The sequence below is a fragment of the Prinia subflava genome, chromosome 1, assembly GCF_021018805.1.
Source record: "Prinia subflava isolate CZ2003 ecotype Zambia chromosome 1, Cam_Psub_1.2, whole genome shotgun sequence".
Lineage (NCBI taxonomy): Eukaryota > Metazoa > Chordata > Aves > Passeriformes > Cisticolidae > Prinia > Prinia subflava.
In genome coordinates this window covers 64,568,322-64,581,677 of record NC_086247.1, presented here as the reverse complement: position 1 = coordinate 64,581,677, position 13,356 = coordinate 64,568,322, and the positions used below count along the sequence as shown (strand labels likewise).

General features: G+C 53.6%; 1 protein-coding gene across 1 annotated transcript; it reads right to left on the bottom strand.

Moving 5' to 3' along the window:
* Positions 1-1,455: 1,455 nt before the first annotated feature.
* IRX4 (iroquois homeobox 4) lies at positions 1,456-6,342 on the bottom strand. Its single transcript, XM_063419932.1, has 5 exons — positions 5,602-6,342; positions 4,426-4,677; positions 3,787-3,893; positions 2,535-2,857; positions 1,456-2,344 (listed from the first exon to the last, which is right to left on the bottom strand). Exons 1-5 carry the CDS (start codon positions 5,644-5,646, stop codon positions 1,575-1,577), a joined length of 1,497 nt encoding a protein of 498 aa, XP_063276002.1. The 5' UTR covers positions 5,647-6,342; the 3' UTR covers positions 1,456-1,574.
* Positions 6,343-13,356: the final 7,014 nt, after the last annotated feature.

The window sequence follows — 13,356 nt, the reverse complement described above, 5'->3', positions numbered from 1 at the left end:
TCGCAGAGAGGGGAAGGGCTTGATCTGATCTCCGCACCTGGATTCCTTTATTCAGTCCTTGCACTAACAGGTCTCGCTAGAAACTTCGCAGGCTGGAGTATGTTATATTTTGGCTGAGTGTTTTCTCGGTTGCGTTTATAGTTGCCTTTATATATTTTCCCCTTTTATTATATTTTTATTTATTGTGAAGGGGGCGGACCGACGGGGAGCCGCTAGGGTGGGATGGGCGGGAATGCTGGGAGGCAAGGAAGGCTCTTCTGCTTGTCCCGATGTGAGTTTTTTCCTTCGGGCGGTCTCGGTTCTTCCCCGCCGCTCCGGGCGCCGAAGCTCAGGGGTTTTAGGCCGGCCCGGGCAAGCCGGCTTCTATTATTGCCTCGCAGTTTCTTTTCCAGCAGTTCCTCGTCTCCCGGTCCGGGGATCAGTAAAGTTTGTTCCCATTCCAGGGAAGGAAAGGAAATCTTTTAAGCGCCTGTTATCTAAGTGGTAAATTGGCAGCGAGTGCTCCTGAATCACACGTCGAGAGCGCTCTTCCTCCCTCTCTCTTTTTGTTGGCTGCACTGTATTTAATGTCAAAACGGTAAAGCATCTGTCCTGAAGTGCTGAAATATTCATGGCGGATCAGCGATTCTCCGCACTGGCAGAGGAGCTGGAAAGCTAAAACGGTTCTTTAAAAGATCAAATTTTCCATGTGAATCAATTGCTCCGCGCACGGCGGAGACGACGCCGCGGCAGAGCCCGGCCCTTGGGGGCCGACCTGGCAGCTCGGGAAGGAGGGGAGGGGGAAGGGGGGCTGCTCCCTCCCCGCCGGGCCTCAGAGGGCAGCCGGCGCCCCCGCTGCCGGCCCGGGAGGCGGCCGGGGCCCGGCGCTGCCCCGCGGAGCGCAGCCCGGCATCCCTCCTGCGCGGGGTCCGTCCGCAGTGCCGCGGGAGCTGCGCCGAGCCTCTCTTCCCCTCTCCCGGCAGCCTGTTGACAGTCCTTGGAATTACCGAGATCGGCTCCGAGGGGGAATTTGAAACACAGCAGTTGTTTGTTGCCCAATGCAAAACGCCACCACTTGTGTTACCTCTGAAACAGACAATTTATTGGAGTGAGCATACCTCTTAACATTTTTTTTTTGTCAAGATAAATTTGTGCAGTAGGTGTAAACTTAGTAGAAGTGCTGTTTGTGAATTATATGCTAACAAGGAAATCAGGAGGAAAAACTCTCGAAAAGTCTTTATAACTAATGTCGGCATGCCTTAAATTAAATCTGAATTAAAATTTCCCGTTTGTAAACTTTCTGATGTAAACTTTTTAAGCAGGTCTACACTATAGTACGTGCTTTTTGGACATGGAATTAAATAACTTTCACGACATTGATCCCTTAAGGTCGCAGCCAGGAGAAAATGTTCAGAACAGCAATGAGCAAAGTCTTTCCGCTGAACTGAGCAAACTGAACTTTAAATCCTCGTTTATGATTGCTTAAAAAAAAAGGAAGAAAAGGTTTTATATTTAAATTTAAACTCTCGCAAGTCTCTTTTCAGTGTAGCTGACTCTTCAAGCGTTAGAAAGTCCTTTGCCCCTCGGCGGGCCTGTTAAGAACAAAACATTTTGCTTCCTGATTTGGGAAACGCCAGAAACTCTTTGTTTGAGTCATGGTGGGCCAGGTTTGAGAGCTGCCCCTTGAGCACGTTGGCGCCGTTCCCCACCGCGCGTCCCAAGGCGCCCGTTTCCAGAATGGCTCCTTTGGTGGTAGCCCAGGAAACTGTTGTGTTGCTCAGGGCTTGGTTTAAAGTACTGTGCCTGAACAAGGGGTCGTGAAACACCCCGTCCACCCAGTTCCTGAGGTTGGTGACCGGCGAATCCTGGTGCCTGTCGATGACGCTGACCGGGGCGGGAGCGGCGGCGGCGGCCGAGCCCCCCGGCCGTTTCAGCATGCAGGAGGGGTACTCGGCCTGGTTGAGGGAGGTGGCAGTGTGCGCCAGGGACCAAATCCTGGGCTTCGCCTCCAGCAGCTGCTGCCCCTGCTGGAAGCACATCTTGGACTCGCAGCCGCGCTGCCGAGCGCCCAGCGGGTCGGGGCCGCACTCCTCCGCCGCCGTCTTCAGGCAGCTCCGCGCCCGCTCTGCCGCCGCCGCCTCCTCGTCCTCCTCCTCCTCCCCGGCGGCGGCCGGCGGCGGCAGCTTGGCGGGGAGCTCTGCGGCCCGCGGCGGGAGGCCGCCGCCCGGGAGCGGGAGCGGGTGCGGATGCGGGAGCGGGTGCGGGAAGGGCCGCCTCAGCTCGCACTCCGAGCTCTCCGACTCGGCGGCGTCCAAGTCCTCCAGGTCGCTGAGCTCCAGCTCCTTCTCGTCCTTGCCCGAGGGTTCTGCGGGGCGGGGGCGGGGGAAGGGACAGCAAAAACAAGACACACGGTCACTGTCGGCGCCGCGCTGCCCCGCGGCCGCCCCCACCAGCGAGGCCCGCGGCCGCCCCCACCAGCGAGGCCCGCCCCGGGGGCGAGCTGCCGGCCGAGCCCCCGCGGCCGCACCGCTAAGTGCCTGGTTTTAGCAGGGTACCCTCGGCTTTCCCGCTCTTCATCGCCTCTTCCTGCGAACCCTCCTCCTCCTCCTCCTCCTCTTCCTCATAGGGCCGCTTCTCGTCAGAACACTTGTTCCGCGGGGGCCAGGTCATCTTGTTCTCCTTCTTGAGCCGCCGGCGGGCGTTGGCGAACCAGGTGGAGACCTGGGTGAGGGTCATCTTGGTGATGATGGCCAGCATGATCTTCTCGCCCTTGGTGGGGTAGGGGTTCTTGCGGTGCTCCTGCAGCCAGGCCTTCAGCGTGCTGGTGGTCTCTCGTGTGGCATTTTTCCTCCGCGTCCCGCCGTCCATCGTCCCGTACCTGCAGGCACAAGGAGCCCCCGGGATGTGACACCTGCCTCGTCCCGCTCGCACCTGCCCCACGCAGGGTGCCAGAGCCCCGGCCCGGCCGCTTGCCCGGAGGGCGGCTGGACCGGAGAGGAGGGAGATGGATGAGGACAGCTCGGTTTTAGGAGGGATGAGGACAGCTCAGCTTTATGAGGGAGACCAGCTTAGAGAATTCAGGCCGAGGAAGGAAAGCAAGAAGGAAAGGTTCAGCTAGCAGCAGCAGCGGGCAATGCAAATTTTTGCTCTGCCTTGGCCGTGGTGGCAGAAAGCAGGAAGAATCGTCTGCTTTTATGTGTGGTAAAGTCAATGTCAACGTTTCGGGAAGCAGGAAAAGCCTAGCAGCTTGCAAACTCACAGAAATACCACTTTCCTCTAGTTTTATTAGTCCTCTCCAAACAAAATTCATCTGGGTGACCCCAGGGTGTAAGTGTTAATAGAAATATATTTCCTCTTACTCCTTTTATTAGTAATCTCCTCAACCCTTTTGTTCCTGAAATTGTAGGAACCTAACGCAGATGACACTGGGCTGCGACTGAATATTTAATGCACATCCTCCAGGAAAGGTCACTGGCGCCCAATGGGCCTCCGACCTGGGAACGGTGTGTAAGGGGGTTTGCGCTGGTTGAAAACTAATGAATATATACACGGGATGCCCAAGCCTGACTTCTCACTGGGAAAGATAATTACCGCCCCGGTTAAGAGGGATTGCCCCCCGCTCTACCGCCCGCCCGGGGGGCGGAGGACCCCGTGTCGGTGTGGGGAAGGGGAGGCGACACGGCTGGGGCCAGGAGATGCTGAGCGGCGAGGAGACAGGTTGGCGGGGCGGGGCGGGGCGACGATGGCGGGGAGGGGGCTGCGGGGGCGGAGGGCAGCGAGCGGGGCCGGGGAGGGGATGGCGCTTACCTGTCGTACTGGTACTGGCTGAGGGTGTGATCGTAGGGGTAGTAGGCAGCCGCCGGGGCGATGCCCGCATGCGCAGAGCCGCTCCCGTCCTTCGCATCCAAACTGTTCTGCAAGAGAGACCGCCCGCCGCCCTCAGCCCCGCCGCCGGCAGAGCCCGGCCCCGCGCGGCCCCCCGCCCCGGACCGGCCCGGGGCCCCTCGGCGCCCAGCGGCATCGATAGGGACACTAACTCGCGCTGTTACGGTGCATGGGGGGGAAAACAGGAAAAAAAAAAAAACACCCAACAAAAAAAAGGAAAAGAAAAAAGGTTGTATGGGAAGAGCGCGTCGTTATTTTTTTGCAAGCCCGGGTGTGGGTCGCCCTAAACTGCCCGGCCGGACGGGATCTCCGCTCTCGGCCGCCGGCTTGTCAGGCGCGACTTTTAATTGCGTTACCGTGAGGACGAGCGCCGGGCTGGAGCAGCTGCTGGCGGCGGGGCTGGCCGGGAGCGCCGTGCGGCACGGCGGGGCGGAGGGGAAGCGCCGGGGCTGCCCCCGGCCCGGGAGGGGATCCCGCCGAGCGGCCTCGGCCCCGGGGCGCGGGGGGAGCGCGGGGCCGGCGGGAGGGACCGAGGGAGCGAGCGTCCCCCGGGCGGCTTACCAAGGAGTAGAAGGGGGGAGCCTCGGTACCGTAGGTCACGTAGTTCCCATAGCCCTGGGGCCCGGCGTAGGGCCCGCCGTAGACCCCCAGCGCGGCGGCGGAGTTGAGCTCGTGTCGGGCGGTGGCGAGCAGGCGGCTCTCGTACACCGGGCAGTACACGGGGGTCTGCGCCGAGGCGGCCGCCCCCGTCTCAGCCAGCGTGCGGCTGCTGGACTCGCAGCAGGTCGTCAGGGAGTTGGTGCTCATCAGGAACTGGAGGGAAAGAGAGCGGCGCTGAGGGCGGCGTGGGGGGAACTTCTCAAAGTGTAACCAAGTTTGGGTTCGGTTGTTTTTAGATTGTGTGGGTTTGGTGGGGTTTTGTTTGGGTGTTTTTGGTTTTTTTTTTCCCCAGATCAGGTTGTAGCTTTAGGGGTTCGCCCACCCTCCTCCCTCCTGTGCCGTGTTTTACTTCAGTCGTGATAGAAATGCTCTGGAGAAGAGCAGAGGTGCAAGTATTTTATCGGTTTTTCAAAACGACTCAACAACAACCACCAAACGCCCCGTGACTGTGGATGTTTAATCCTCTATAATACATTCCTCAGGCCCTCTGCATTTAAAAGCTAACTTTTCCAGGGGTGTTCACAAGACAGGTTTACACCGTTTTCTCCTCTTGCAGCACAACGATTCCCATCTGCGTTTTTAAACCTTTTTTTTTTTTTTTCTGAAGTCATTCATGCATATTTATTTTGACTGCAGATTTGTAGCAGCCACGCACGCATCTGTTATTAACCTTCTGGTTTAGAATATCCCATTCTGTTTCTACGGGCCGGACCTCCATACGTCCATGTTTAATTGATAAACTGTGAATTTAATAGTGAAAGAGGGAAAAAAAAAAAGGGGGAGGGGGTGGTGCAGGTGGGGGTTGGGGATCTGTAGCTTCCCTTCTCACCTCTCTCATCTCTGTAATCATCTCCCACGCCTCTTTATCACCCCCAAACACCCTAAATCTGGCGTGTTGCTTCCCAGTTTAAAACCGGTGCCCGACACAGAACTTGGGCGTCTTGGAAAGCTGCGGAGCGAGCATCTGCTTTGCCGCTACCGCAGCGGGAGAGGATCGCTGCCGCCCTCATCCCGGACGGAAGGCATCGATAAGGACTGAGATTCAATCAATTAACGTCGGTAGGCAAAAAGTCTTACCTGGGGTGCAGAGGAGTAAGGGTAGCCAAACTGAGGATAGGACATGGTACAGAGGCTCCCAGTTATCTAGAAACAAGGCGAGGCGTCTGATCTGCACGCTATTGCAGCCTGGCTCTGCGCTGTTGTACCAATTGATTGGTAACCACAGGTCCCTAGATGCTTATAGGACGAAGCAGAAAACCACATTTAATTTATTTACATGAAAACTTGAACTTTTTTTTTTTTTCTTTTAAATATGTACGGCGATTTTAGCACCTTCCCCGCTACAGCTACGACACAGAATTAATTGTTACATGTAGGTTCCAAGGTGGCAGACGTGACGGCAAAAACAAATACTTTGCACCCACTGAAAAATAAAAGGTGGGAAGAAGAAAAGTGGTACAAATACATCAGCTCACAAGCACGTTGTTTTAAAAGAGCAGAGCCTCTGACGTCATGCAAAACCTGCTCAAATTAACCTGCCTGTAAGTTCAACACTCATTTTCGGGAATCTTTCCCCTGGCATGGAAAATAGACTCTCCAGCATCGCCTTCAGCCTGCCTGACAGGGGAGAAAAGTTTGGGAAGCTCTTCTGTAGCGGCAACGCCTGCTTGCAACACATATATTTCTGCGGGCGAGGGAAGGAAATTAATGTTTATAATCTGAAGGATCAATGTTGTATCAGCTATTTCCCCCACCCTCCTTAGTAACTGAAAGGCTAGTAAGCACTTTTAATTAGAAATTAATTAATGAGCAGCTGCTTCTTCCCACCCCACAGTAATAATTAGTCTCAATTACAAACAAGACATATGAAGGGACACACGACTGAGTCTTCATTTAAGATTTAATCAACAGTTAAAATTAGCGCTAACGCTGACAATAAAGCACATGATAAGCAATCCTGCTTTTCTTTTCTGTTTTTATTCCAGGCGTGTGATTACAGGTAGAAAACCCTACGAGCGTCTTTCCGGGGAATGATGGAAAAGACGTGACTTTTCACATTAAAACGACTTTGATCCCACCTCAAACTTCCAACACCCCCTTCTACCCGACCCATCCCACCGCTGCCATCAGCCTCCCTTCCCTCTGGGGGTCTGGGACCCCCTGCCCCCCAAGCAGGCAGCACCCTCCCCCTGCGCTGCACGCTCCGAGGGAGCGGGCCGGGGGGGAGGATGCTGGCAGCCCCGGCAGCTCTCCCCCGGCGGCCGGCACCACCGAGGCAGGGCAGGCAGGCAGGCAGGCAGCCCCCGGGAGGACGGAGGGAGCAGGAGTCAGCTCCCAGGCTGGAGCTGGGCTGCCGCTGCAGCCGAACGCCGCTCCATGGTGTGCAGACTTGCTCAGAGAGATTCCTGGGTTCAGACATGTGAATAGCCCCAGGGTCACACTCTAATTAATGATGATATTCTCTTCTTCTCCCCAGCTGGAAGACTGCCTCCCAGAAACGAATCTGCCCACACTGACAGCTCGATTGAGGGTGATTGATGACTATCTGGAGACCACAGTACACATAATATAATATCTGCTGCGTAATTGCTTTAATTTACAGATGAAAATACTAGTTCTCAGATCGAGTTAGACTACAACGAGAGGCGTTTTATGGCGCTTTAGAGTGTTTGCAAATAAAAGATATCAGATACAGTACATGCAAATTATCCTGACAGCTCAGTATCTGTAGCCGGGAGAAACGTATAAAGAAAGGGAATCAAATGACATAAATAATCGGTTTGAAATTCTGTATTGATTTTTGGATGGGAGAAAAGTGCTTTTTCTTTCCTCACCTGAAATGCTAATTCCTTTTTATTTCTGAAAATATTAATAGCTTTGCCATTGGGTTTATTTTATAGAAGTGCTTCTCTATTCCTCCTCCTGCATTATACCCTGGTGCTGCCAAGGTATAATGATACTTTTAGCGACTCTTTACCAGCAGCTTCCTTCTGTGCGGAGTGCTGACGGACTAGTGCATTGTTTGGGAAGAAAAGACACCCAGTGTTTACACAATGGTCTGCACGCAGTGTTCCGTGCTGCTCCCTCTGCCTCCTGTGCCCATTGCGCTGGGGGATGTTTGTTTAAGCTCGGAATAAAACTCACCGGTGCTAGGGAAGAAAATAGTTGCACTTATCTCAAGAGCGGCTCGGTGTAAAGCACTATAATTAGCTGGGAGAGCTGGAGAACTGCCTGAAGAAGTCCTCCCAGTTTTCCAGGCTCCAGTTTGGGAAATGTCCTGAAGTTGGGGTTTTTTTTTGTTGTTTTATGTTTTAATTTTTTTTTCCACTGCAGATGTCAACTCCGCAGTGGCCCACTACAGGTTTTGATATTTAGATGAGTCTATTAAACTTTAAAATACAAAGAGAAATTCAATATTTATAGTTCTTGTCTATTTATATATCACAGTTGTCTTTCACTGCGCCATGCAAATACTCTGGTGCCCATTTTCGTACTGAACTTTCCTGTATTAATCATGATAATTATTTGTCATTTTTCTTTGCAGCCTGCCTGCTCTATTACTTTACCCCTGGTCAGCTTTGTGTCAGTTCCAATCCATATTCCCTAGAAAGCAGTCATTAAAAAAACCCCACCAAAACAAACAAACAAAAAGAAAAAGCGACAAAAAAACTTAATAACCTTAAACACTTAAACGCTGAAAGCTGACATTATGTCCTCCCCCACTGCTGATGTCCTATTTCACTTACAATCTACAAATAATGGCCCTTTGTTGATAAGAAACTCAACACAATTACATTTCATCTTGAATTTTTGGTGCCAGAGCACAAACATGCATTAAGCCCCACAATGATTTAAAATAACCTTTGTGGTTCTTGCACATAAACAACGTAACACTGTTCAAATCCAAGCAAAGACGCTTAATGCTGTGGGCTATATCCTTAAGCATTTGGAAAATGCAAGTCTCTGCTGTGCCATAAAAATTGATCCTGGTCAAAGCCCCTTTCCTGTACAATGCAGTTAACAGCTTTTGAGAAAGAAACACACAGAGTTTCCTCCAAAGTTTGAGCAAGGAAACCCATCACGATCAATAGGAAATGCTGGAGAGTTCCCTTCTGGTCAGAACCAGCCTGCACACTCAGGTGAGCAGGTATTTCCCATCCAAAGCCCAGCCAGCTCTCTCCCAGGGTTATGAGCTTTTCCTCTGAGAACCTGGAGCCAGTGCTCATACAAGTTTTATTGTAAAAACATGGAATGAGAATGAGAGCGTGTGATGCTGGAACAGGCCACAGCAGGTAAAACAGAACGTCTTCAGGACTCAGGCTTTGATGGACGTCTTCAGGGACATGATCTAGAGGCAGTTAATGCAGCTACACTCACTATCTTCATTTTCATCGCCTTCTCTTTTGGAGGGGTTATTGCCACTCCTGGAAATATTTCAGCAATGGAATTTGCTTATGGGCTAAACAGACTTTAGCGAGCTCTTTCAGCTGAGTTTGCTTTGTTTTCACGTTACAGAGTTAAAGCAACATTGATACCACCTGACTAACGCCATGAAGCTCTACATGTTGCCCATTTGGAACCGAGGGCAGCCTACAGCATTTTCAAGTAGGTTAGCTCCCATAAACTTGCTCTTGACAGTAAATATGATTGGTTTTGTTTTCTGAGCTAGTCTGAGGTGTAACTGCACCTCCTGCACTCTGAAATGAGGGACAGCGAGACGGTGCTGTCGACCTGCACAAACCCATGCCATGGCTTGGGATTGGCAGAGCCATGATGACCAACAGAACAGTTGCATAAGAAGGCACTGCTAATTAATTTACTCAGTTTACAACTACATGTAAAATCACTTGTTCAAAGCTATCCATCTGAATGCTTTCATTTTGTAAGTCTTCAATCCTCTTGGCAAACAATCTAGATTAAAGCAGAAAGGCCTCACATGCTCATTCTGTTCATTGTATTTATTAACTTTTCACACTTAAGAACTGGATACAAGCACTTTCTTTCTCTCTCTTACATGCACATCTACACACACACACACACATAAAACTTTTCAGCAAGAGCAGCAAAAGCTGCGACCTGGGCAGCTGCTTTATGGCTATAGATGGACCCTACAACATGCTCACATTTACCTGCTCGGTGCAGAGCATCACAACTACACTTTCACTAGCAAAGCAAAGATTGTACAAGATTTCCTTTCTCAGCTCCTGTAACCCCAGTGCTGCAGACCCGCAGGCATTCAGACACCACCACCTTTGAGCTCTCTGGCAGCCAACAGCTTCAACTTACTTCCCTGCAAAGGTAAAACTTTCCTGCTCGCAAGGTCAATTTCTGTCTTTTAAAGTTCGCCTTAAAATCCAGAAAGTTTGACTCGGTACCTTACCTTAGTGCTCGCTGGATATCATATCCACACCCCCTTCCCAAGAAATAACACACGTATGTTAAAACGCATTTACCCTCTGTCCTAGGTAAAGATTGCACAAAGCCAAATGATTCATCACGGATAGTTTCTCTTCCCTCCAGCAGTTCGTTTTCAGCTGCCTTGCTGCTAAAGCAGGCTCCGAAGGAGAAGAGGGGCGGAGGGGGGTGGGGGTAAGCCCCACCGCTCCCCTCCACCCCCCCCCGCTTCCATAGAGACTCACACACACACAAGCACACACACTCACAAGAATCCCCACCAAAAGAAGGAATTGTTTTACCTGCGATCACGCCAGGCTTCGGCTAGAACCCGGTAGCGCTGGCGGTGCCATGGCAGGGCTGCTGTGCGGTGTGCGCTGGCTGGCGCGGCGGGGAGCGGCGGGGAGCTGAGGCAGGCATCTCTCAGTGCGCGGTACCTGCGCGGCGCGGCACGGAGCTCTCGGTCCCCAGGCGCCGCAGCCACTTCACTAACCCCCTGCACCAGAGTGACGCTCAAGTGAATAGTTCCACTGATCACACTCTTTCCTACTGATTAACACTTTCCAACACGACCAGGCATTCCACTTCCAACTTTTCCCGTTTTAAAGCAGAAGCAGCCAGCGCCGCTTGCTTCTGCGGGTTATAAACGCCGTCTGGGGCGTGGGGGACACCATAATTAATAGCAGGTTAGTAAAATTAGTGCTGCCACTCCGATTGTTGTCCTTGTTGCCAACAATAATTGCATTGATTCTGGAAGGACACGAGTGTCCTCCATTTAACCTAATGATCTGCGGGTTGCACACGCCGTACGGCAGCCGTGGCGGTGATTAACTGAGAGCACCTCCAAACTATCATTTATCTCCGCGAGTCACGACTGAAAGGCGCTAAACTTACAGGCAACTCTCCCTGCCTCTCTCGCCGTCTTTGTTTCCCTCCCGCTGGAGGAGGCGGGCTGGGACGTCGGCGCAGCCCTGCGCAGGAGACGGACACCTGTACCTGTCCCCCCGGCCGCCTCGGCTTTATTCATAGCCCGGGGGCAGCGCGGCGGAGCCGGGCGCCGCGGAGCTGCCGGGGACTGCCCGGGCCAGCGCCCCCCGGCCGCGGGGAGGGGGCAAGGGGGGGCGGCGCGGCACCGCCGGCACCGGGGACCCGCTCCCTGCAGCGCCCCCGAGGCTGGCCACGCCGTCGCTGCCCGCCCTGGGCGCAGCCCCCCAAGGGCTGTCCGGGCACCGGGGGCTTCCCCCGGGCCGAGGTGGGGGGCGGCCGAGCGGGGAGGAGGGGCAGGTGCCGGGGGCACCCCCAAGCAGGTCGGGGCAGGAGCGCTGATTCCCGCTTGTGCTCTCCGTCCTCCTGCGCTCCTGCTCCGTCCGGCTGTCCGTCCCGCCCGGCCTCAGCCGCAGGCTGCCACCGCCACCGCTGCTCTCTCCCGGGGACAAGTTACACGGGCCCGAGGCTGGGCGAACCGGCAGCCGGCTCCCAGGCCGAAATACCTTTCCCGGTGTGCAGCCTCCCGCCACCCTCTCAGTCCCGGGCGCCCAGGGCCGCGGCGGGCTCGGGCCCGGTGTCCGGGGCCGCGCAGCGCCCGGGATCCCCGCGGGAGCGCGTGCATGACAACTTCCACCCGCGCTCGGTACTTTCTTGTCTTAATTGTTTGTTCAGCAGGAAAAGGGACAAATCGGGATTGACAGAAGGGGGAGGAGGGATCAATATCATTCCTGTTTAAAGGCGTGAGCCTGGGCAGACGTCTCAATAAGACAGAGGAGGAGAAAAAGAGGGTATTATATCCTACCTAATTAAGCGAAGACAAAGAGGTGTGGGGAGAAAGGTTCAGCAGAGGTGGGGTGGCAATGGGAATTTTTAATCCGGTGTCTTCCCACTGTAACCACCAAGGCTGAACAGTAACGTTAATAAGGAACATCTGTACATCGACAGATTTATTCTTGCCAGGGCTCTTTCATGCCTGTGTCATTTGCATGGCCCCGTGCTCGTAATGCTCGACACACGCTGCACCATGTAGTGCAATGACAGGGTAAATCTGATGAATGCTGAAACTGGGAAATCCTCTTCTCGTTCCCCTTTCTCCCTCCTCGGATTGCCCTTGCAGCTTTCAAGGTGGGGAAGAAACACGGAGAGAGAAAATGCGAGCCTTCTCCCCATCTGCACTTGTAAACAGAAAGCCAATCATGCCACGAGCCTTTGCATTTCCAAGCGGAATAACAAATCCGCAGCGAAGTGGATGCCCTGCTTGTCCGCCCAGGGCTGCCTCCCCGCCGGCGGGACGAGGGCTCTGCGATGCCCCCCGAGAGGGCAGGAGCAGTGTGTGCCGTCCCCGTCCCGGCACTGCGGGTCCGGACTTTTCCCCGTTCCCCAGGAGAGCCTGTCCCCCTGCGCTACCCCCGGGCCCCGGCCCCGGGTTCCCTCTGTGCCCGGGCGGCTTCCCGGGGCAGCGCCCTGCCTGTGCAGGGGGAGCCCCGCCAGACCCGGTCCGGCAGAGCCCGCGTTTCACAGAGCGGGGCGGCACCGTCCGCCGCCTGGAGGTGACACCTGCCCTTCGGCCCTACTGCGCTTTGAGGGGACACTAATGTCCCCTTCTCAGTGTCTTCCTGCAAACACTTCCCCGTCCCGGCGGCCGCTGCTCGGCCAGAGGCCGCCCCCGCTTTTCCCGACGGCAGAGTTACAGAGAGGGAGCTCCGGTGCTGGAGGTTTGCTGGATTCAGCTGTCTCCTGCCCTGAAATATGATGTTCCAGGGCAGGAGGCATCGTTCAAAGAGCAATCTTTTATATTAACAGCTACAACCAGTAACAGTACATTAATATGAGTCTTTTGTAATATAACAATCTCAGGTCCACGAGATCAACATTTTTAATTATTTCAGTGATGCTTAAAGGAAGTGAGCAGACTCGAGTCTGTCTTTTCCAATTTGCTCATGTAGACCTGCACACCTTGGAAATTGCCATCCATTGCCACTCTGACCCACATAACAGAAAGTGTGGTGGCATTCTGTCAGAAACTGGTCTAGCTAGGCAGGAGGGCAGCCAGACCGAGTGGAGCTGGAATCCCAGCAGACACGCATGCAGGCCAACCATGGTGACATGATGGACAACGAGGGAACACTGGTCACTGATAAATCTGAGAAGATGCTTACAACAAGAGCAAAAGCTTTTGGGCAGCACTCCCAAAAAACCATGGGCCAGAGTCCAAGGCTGGAAGGGCATTTGTAGATCTTGCTTTATGTTGTTAGTAACGTTGATAGGGTGTCTTTCTCCTTTATTATATTTGTTTAAATGACCAATAATGCTAAGGTTTCAACCATTTTTAATGTTTAAACTATAAAAAGGTGCCCTTTTCACTGTAGAAATGCTTTTGGTCCTGTCTATCCTGGCATTCTTTGGCATTCTTTCCCATTTCTGTAGCTAGAGCAATGCCCTGTCTGCTGT